The 8,113-nt window shown below is 45.8% G+C and overlaps 1 protein-coding gene across 1 annotated transcript in view; it reads left to right on the top strand.

Annotated features, from left to right (window-relative positions):
• Ppef2 (protein phosphatase with EF-hand domain 2) overlaps positions 1–7,850 on the top strand; it is a 24,263-nt gene extending 16,413 nt beyond the window's left edge. Inside the window, exons 13-16 of the mRNA XM_005359611.1 lie at positions 3,536–3,642; positions 4,631–4,794; positions 5,991–6,078; positions 7,618–7,850. Of these exons, the coding sequence (XP_005359668.1) occupies positions 3,536–3,642; positions 4,631–4,794; positions 5,991–6,078; positions 7,618–7,850 (592 nt within the window). The remainder of the gene's footprint in view (positions 1–3,535; positions 3,643–4,630; positions 4,795–5,990; positions 6,079–7,617) is intronic.
• The last annotated feature ends 263 nt before the right edge of the window (positions 7,851–8,113 follow it).

Here is an 8,113-nt window from a genome sequence, read left to right as displayed (position 1 = left end):
TCCTTCCTTCCTTTCTTTTTATTTCTTTTTGCCTTTTTTGAGACAGGGTCTCATGTAGCCCAGGCTGGCCTCAACCTCACACGTAGACAAGGATGACCTTCATTCACTTCCGTTCCTTCTGCCTCCACCTCCCAAGAGCTGAGAACACAGGCAGGCACCACCACAGCTGCCTAATTCTGTTTTCTGATACTATAATGAAATGTCCGATGCACAGTATTTACAAATAAGATGAGCTTATTGAGCTTATAGCTTTGAAGGCTGGACGAGTAAGATTGGGCAGCCCCTTGGTCTGTCCTTTGGTGAGGACCTAAGTGCAGGTGGCATCTCATCATGGGTAAGGAAGGACTCAGGGAAAGATCACAACTCGAGATGGGAAACAGACAAGGGAGGGGCTTAGGTTTCATCTATTTTAGTAGTTTTCTCACAGAGCTCAGTCAAAAGTCCCACGAGAACTGCCTTAATCTCTTGGGTGAATGTGTGTGTGTGTGTGTGTGTGTGTGTGTGTGTGTGCGCGCGCATGTGTGTGTTGAGCTAAGGACCTTGTTCTCAGCCCCGCCCTACAAAAGTTCCATCACCACACTGCGGTTCAAGTCCCCAACACATGAACCTTTGGAGAACGTGTCCTAGCAAACTAGAGCAGCCTGCGTCTCCTCCACACCCTCTTCTCTTCAGCTTCCCATCACTGATACAGGTGCCTTTGGATAAGATCCAGGTGTCAGACCTCCAGATGTCAGGCCACTAAATCCTGTCAATGTTATTCTATTTCCTGCTACTTGGGAATGGTTTGTGTTACCCCAAGGGGTAACACACTCGTGGGACTTGGCAAATAGATTTCAGAGCACAGGTCTGCTAACTGTGGGCCTTTCTGGGAAGGAAGCCTGGGCTAGGATCTGACTGGTATCTGTTGGGATGATTTGGAGTTGTGACTCTAGTGGAGAATTTAATGTATGTGGAGAGTTATAAGAATTTACATGCATTATCTCACACTGAGTTTGTGACATGTACCTATTTTATTTGATCCATTTCGTGTTGCTAGATGAGTCCACCAGGAAACAGAAATTAGCTCAGCCAGCTTGCAGTGGGGCCGGCAGTCTGCACCCTGGCACTCGGATTGTAGCGTCCCTGGGTTTAATGACTGTTCATTATTGCCTCCCATGGGGAAGGGGCTTCGGGGTAAACGAGAGCTTGCTGAGAGGTCCAGCTTTAGTCTGAACCGTCTTCTTTAATTAGTCAATCAAACTAAATTAAAAATCAAAATGGACAAAGCATAAATCAAGTGGGTGAGATTTAAAATATTAAAGATTTAACATTGACTTTGAGTCCAACCTTTTTCAGAAAGAAACGTGACATAAAATGTAAATTTCACACAGAGAATGAACCTTCTCGTTAATCCAAATCACCCTTGGATGATTAAAAAACAAAACAAAAAAAAAACCGCAGCCACCTGAGCTTCCGGCTGGCTACTCAGCCGCTCCCGGGGAATGGACCCAGCACCAGAAGACTGCAATCTTCTAGGACTTAGCTGTTGTCACTACAGAGTCACCGTGGGGGGGGGGGACGACTCTGTGGCTAGTGAGCTTTAATAAGAAGAGCAAATAGAATTCCTCTTATGGTAAACACTGAGGGAGTGCGTTAAGTTACTAATTAATTATTATTAAATCACTTAGCCTAATTTCCCCCAGAAGTCACTGTCAACAGCATCAGCCACCTAAAACACAATGGTTAAGTTAGAACTCAATAAGGGGACTGTCCCAAGGCCTCAAGGCCATCAACTCTGGCTCGCCTTTCTCAGAAGAGCCTGGTTCAGAGTTCGTTTACTGTTTAAATTCATGTCCTACGGAACAGCATAGCCAGCCTGGGTTTCACCTGGCAAGGCCATGGCATCGTGTCATGACGGTGCTACCCACTTCAGAGGGTGTGGAGGACTGGCGAGGCAGTCTAGGCAGGCAAGCTGGCCAGACGGCTTGGTGGGTAAAGGCATCTACAACCAAGCCAGACAACCTGATGTCCACACTGGGATTCACGTGATAAAAGGAGAACCAACTCTTGAAAGTTATTCTCTGATCAACACACACATGCAGTGGCAGTTACAGACACACACGCACACACACGTGCACGCGCATGCACACGCACGCACACGCACACACGCACACTACATGCAGAGTTCCAGGCGATACAGAGAACCTCATCCAGACAGAAGGCTGTCTAGACATTGCTGCCCAGGTCCCTGCCTAACTGTCAGTGCCACTGTTTAAAGGGCATTATTCAAATGGCTGCACTAACCAGTTCTTTTTAGGGTCTATAGATCTGTTAGGTTCTGGTGTAATAACAAATTCTAGACGTATCTTGTGGGCTCATACACCCAGGCAATTTGGACCAAGTTCCAGATAGCTCCCCCCAAAGGTTCCTGGAACCTGCATATGGCTTGCTAGTTAAATAGCTTAAATTACAATGAACATTTCCCTTAAAAAAAATAACAAAAACAAAACCCCATTTCTTTTTATTTTTTTTTCTTTGCAACAATGTCTCATGTAATCCAGGCTACCTTTAGACTTGCTAAGTAGCCAAGACTAACCCTGAACTCCTAAACCTTCTGTCTCTGCCTCCAGAGTGCTGGGATTATAGGCATATATCCCTATACCGGGTCAGTGAATAGCCTTATCAAGCATAACAAAAATGCTTTAAAAAATAGTTATCACTTGAAAAAAAAGGTTAGCTGATCATTATTTATAGAATGGCTGGCTCTTTGATATCACAAATTAAGTACATTTGTTTTCTATCTCTTGTCCCTTCAATTATAAATATTTATCAAGTATCTATTTTGGGCCAAGTGCTATGCCCATAATTATTTGGTTGACCCAATAAAAATGAGAAAATTGGGTTAGGGCCATAGTTTGTAACGACAATACATGTTTAGCATGGGCAAAGCTTGATTTCAACACTCTTTTTTTCATCAAAAAGTAATTTTAAGAAACTTGAATTAGTGATTTTTGTGTTTTTATGTAAACACAAATATCATTTTTTACTTAATATAATAATATGAGGAAAACATCACAATTTAGGATGAAAACAAATGTAACATAAAAAGATGATGCCAGGCTTTCTACAAAATGCTCACTATGAAGTTTCTTATTTAAAGTACACTTTCACCCTGTGAGGCCGATGGCCTTTTATTCCTTTTTATGGATGGTCTGCTTAGAATATTTGACAGCAGGGGCAATCTGGGTTTGTTTGTTTTTTGTTTTTTCGAGAAAAGGTTTCTCTTTGGTTTTGGAACTAGCTCTTGTACACCAGGTTGGCCTCAAACTCACAGATCACAGAGATCCGCCTGCCTCTGCCTCCCAAGTGCCGGAATTAAAGGCACGTGCCACCATCACCCACCCTGCTAGTAGAGGGAGAAATAAGAGATGGAACACTTCCCTCCAAAGTTGAGCTCTTGGGAGCCCGAGGTACTGAAAAGAGAGGAGGCACGGGTGGGAATCCGGGACTTATCTTAGACTCAGCTTTTCACAGACCCCTTCTCTTTGGGTTCCAGGATCAGCAGGGTAGAGGAGTCAGCCCTGAGAGCCCTGCGGCAGAAATTATTTGCTCATTCTTCGGACCTGCTTGTCGAATTTCAGAAGCACGATGTGGACGAGAACGGTAAGGACAAGAAACGCACCTAGGGAGTCTCAGCGGGCTGGAGCGTGACCGTGCTGCTAAGGAAAAGGGAAAAGGCACAGGGGAGAAGGGGACGGGATGTTTGTCCTGGACGGACAGAGGACTGCCTCTGGGTAGAGGGAGACAGACGTGGCCCAAAGGCAAAATGCAGTTTATGAAGGGGGAAAGAGGAAAGCCCTCGTTAGGATGACTTGCTTAGTGAGGATAAGGTGTTTCATTTTCAATTGGGCATGTTAATTAGGTGAGCCAAAAGGAGGCTTTGCTGTTGCACTTCAATACTTTGATAGCTGGACTTTGATAGTCAGTCTCAGGAGGAGGAAGTAGCCAAATAAGGGAATAGACCTTGGTGGTATCCATGGTTTAGCAAGGAAGAGGGAAGGGGGCCGGAGGGGAAGGCCTGGCAAAGCCATGTTTGCCATGCTTGGACCTGTTAGAGAACCGGCCCTTCAATACACACATGCATACACACATATATACACGTACATATACAAATACTTACACGTATACATACACATACATACATATACACATACATTTTATAATATTATTTACAATCATCTTCACATACCCAAATTTAATAAACAAAAGAATGCATCATTAAGTTTTAATTATAGGCAGACACAGAATTTTATATCATATTTGACACACACTTATGCTTCGTTGCCTATCTGAAATTCAAATCGGCCACCTTGCATAGCATCTGGCAAGCCTCGTTTCCAGTCAGCTTTACCAAGAGAAGGGGCGGTGCTGCCCACCTGTAGTTCAAGAATGTCAGGATAAGAAAAAAAAAAAGAATGTTTATCTTAAAATGAAAAATAAAATCACTACCCGTAATTACATTGATGTACTATTAATAAAATTATAACACAAAAAAAGAATGTTAGGATAAAAACGTACACATGGCACGCACGTCCTGCCGGAGGAAACTCAGTTCTAGGCGGCAGCTCAACAGGCCAGGCCGTTTCCGCAGGCACGGTCACCCTGAGTGACTGGGCAGTTGCTGTCGAGTCTGTGCTGCACCTGGGCCTGCCATGGCGGATGCTCCGGCCACAGCTGGTGAACAGTTCTGCGGATAATGTGCTGGAGTACAAGTCCTGGTTGGAGAGCTTGGCCAAAGAACAGCTGAGCAGAGAGGTAAGGGGGTGACTGGGGTGACCGGGAGCACACTGTAGCCTCAGAACCCCCTCAATTCTGAAACAGCTGTTTAGGGCCCCAAAGGCAGGCTGGGGAAAACAGAAGCAATTATTTATGTTCCCACATGTCAGACTGTGTGTTCTGGGGGTTTACATAGCTGCCTCAATGAATCCCCCCAGCACCCTAGAGGTAGGTGTTACCCTGTGCTATTAGAATACATTGCCCATAGAGCTTAAGACGTTAGCCTGGGGTTAGAGAATCCCTCAGCAGTGACTCAGGCATGGGCTAAGGGTGTACTTTGTGGGAAAGCATGTGATTAGCATGTCCAAAGCCCTGGATCAACCTCCAGAGCAAAACAGACTCAAGTCTACTGACTTTTTTTTTTTTTTTTTTGGTTTTTCGAGACAGGGTTTCTCTGTGGTTTTGGAGCCTGTCCTGGAACTAGCTCTTGCAGACCAGGCTGGTCTCGAACTCACAGAGATCCGCCTGCCTCTGACTGACTTTAAATCTCAATCTCATTTTGTTTTCCTAACACTGTCTGTGACTCTTCCTCTATACTAAAACACTAGTAAACAAATAGTTACTGATAATGCCATTAAGTGAGACTCTCTGTTATGTGCTTTTGAAAGAACATCCTTGCTGCAACATAATTCACGCGTTCTGTGAATTCACCCACCTGGAAGAACACAATTCAGTAATGTGTAGCATATGCTCATCCTTTGTTATCTGGCATGAGGAGGATGCTGGGGGCTGTGGATGCTCAGATCCCTGTGTGAAAAACATGGCTGTGCACATCCTCCAGCAGGGTTTAATCTCTAGGTTACTTATAATATCTAATGCAATGCAAATGGTATGTAAAAATCTGTGACTCTGGATTGTAGAGGGAATAATGATGGGAAAAGTCTGTACACGTTCAGCACTGACACGATTTTCATCCTGGTTAAACCATGGATGCTGAACCTCTGGATGTAAAAGGATGGCTATTCTCAAATACGGGCAACCATCCGCCACAGTCAGTTTTAGAATATTTTTACCATGATTGACATTCCTACTTCACTCCAGAGAGGTGGAATAATAATAAAATAGCTTTGGTCTTTTTTGAGAATGTATAATTGTCAGGGTTCATTGTGTGTCCTAAGTATATGTTAGGACAAAAAAGATAAGGTGGTTTTGTTTATTTATTTATTTTCTTACAGAACATCCAGTCGAGTCTTCTGGAAAAACTCTACCGAAACCGATCCAACTTGGAGACGATTTTTAGGGTCATTGACAGTGATCATTCAGGTAAAATGACCCATTGTCCTGTCACTGCTGCTGCTGAGCTGTCCCCAGCCGTGCTCCCCAGCCCTGCTCCGCAGCCATGCTCCCCAGCCGTGCTCCGCAGCCGTGCTCCCCAGCCGTGCTCCGCAGCCGTGCTCCCCAGCCGTGCTCCCCAGCCGTGCTCCCCAGCCGTGCTCCCCAGCCATGCTGGAAAAACACTTTCTCCACCAGGTGGTCTTGGTGAGATTTATTAGTATCTGTTTGGGATGGACTCCTCCCGTGTTCTCTAGCCTGTAAACTCCCGGGCTCAAGCCATCTCCCTGCCTCACCCTCTTTAGCTGTCCCAGACCACAGCACTCAACTCCACTCCTGGCTTCACCTGGTGACCTTGAAATCCTTGTTTAAAAAAAGAGAGAAGAATCAGGTGCAGGCCAGGAGATGACTCAGCGGGTAAAGAGGGACTTGCCTGAGAATCCCCAGAACCCACAGCGGAAGGCAAGGAGAGAAATGACTCCTGGAAGTTGCCCTCTGACCTCCACATGTAGACTGTGGCTCGCATGGACAAGAGCACCATAAACATGTGTATGGTTGTGAGCAGAGACACTACACTAATAACCACAACAAGAAAAGCTTAGCTGATGTGAGCTGGGAATGAAGCGTGGTGGTAGAGCCCTGGTCAGCCATCTGAGAGGCCTTGGCCTGGGTTCAACTTCTACAACTGCCAAAAAACAAACCAAAAATAAACTCCAATGAACTGCCCATGGGTCCAAGGGCTCTTGTTATGTTATGAGCTGTTTTGATTTTTTTTTTTTTTGGTTTATTGAGACAGGGTTTCTCGGTGGCTTTGGAGCCTGTCCTGGAACTAGCTCTGTAGACCAGGCTGGTCTCGAACTCACAGAGATCCGCCTGCCTCTGCCTCCCGAGTGCTGGGATTAAAGGCGTGCGCCACCATCGCCCGGCAGAGCTGTTTTGATTTTTTTTTTTTTTTGGTTTTTCGAGACAGGGTTTCTCTGAGCTGTTTTGATTTTGAGGTGAGGTCTCAGAACACTATCCAGGCTGGAGTCTAAGACTTGGGCTCAAGCAAACCTCACACCTCTACATCTCATGAAGCAAGGTCAAGTGTGCCTGCTTACACACGTCTTGTAAACAGTATGAATAAGTGTAAGACTAGGATGAGTTAGTGTAAGACACCCACGGCTGACGTTTGGGGCAGGATGATATATTTTGAAGGGTTCATTTTGTGCATTGTGTGATGTTAAGCAGCAGCCCTGGCTTTTGTCCACTAGACGCCTGTAGTACACTACTCTCACGTTTGCTACAAATGTAAAATGTCTCTAACATTGCTGGACACCACCCCCCTGCCCCAGAACATAGCTGCTCCCCGCTGAAAAGCACTCATGATCCGCGCTTTTCTGTGGTGCCCTTGGGAATTTATACTTCACCCTGGGCCTTGGGGTCTGCGTCTGCCTACTAGTTGGGGAAGAGGTTTCCGCACAAGCAAGTCAGACGATAGATACTAGCACCCTAACTCTATGGGCTCACTGGCTTCTCCCCTCTTGTAAGGATTCATCTCCCTGGATGAGTTCAGACAGACGTGGAAGCTCTTCAGCTCGCACATGAACATCGACATCACAGATGACCACATCTGTGACCTCGCCAGAAGCATCGACTTCAACAAGGATGGCCGCATCGACATCAATGAGTTCCTGGAGGCATTCCGCCTTGTGGAGCAGTCCTGCTCTGAGGGCCACGCCTCTGCTTGCTTACAGTCCACAGACACTGCAGAGAGGGCCTGAAGCCATCCAGGTCCATGATGAGCTAACCTGGCCTTTATCACCTACAGTGCCTAGAGGCAATGAGCTTAGGGCTCCACATAGACTTGGGGGACTTGATGCGGAGAATTTGTCACCACCAGGCATTGGAATCCAGAATCACCTATTTGTGGGTTGGTGGGCTATGCATGGTTTGTGTGTGTGTGTGTGTGCGCATGTGTGTGTGTTTGTGAATAGATAGTGGTCCTGCCCTTATCTCAGAATCTTACAAAGTAGAACTTGGGTGT

This window comes from Microtus ochrogaster, linkage group LG1 (genome assembly GCF_000317375.1).
Source record: "Microtus ochrogaster isolate Prairie Vole_2 linkage group LG1, MicOch1.0, whole genome shotgun sequence".
NCBI lineage: Eukaryota > Metazoa > Chordata > Mammalia > Rodentia > Cricetidae > Microtus > Microtus ochrogaster.
Note: the sequence above shows the minus strand (reverse complement) of the source record. Positions and strands in the feature narration are given on the sequence as shown.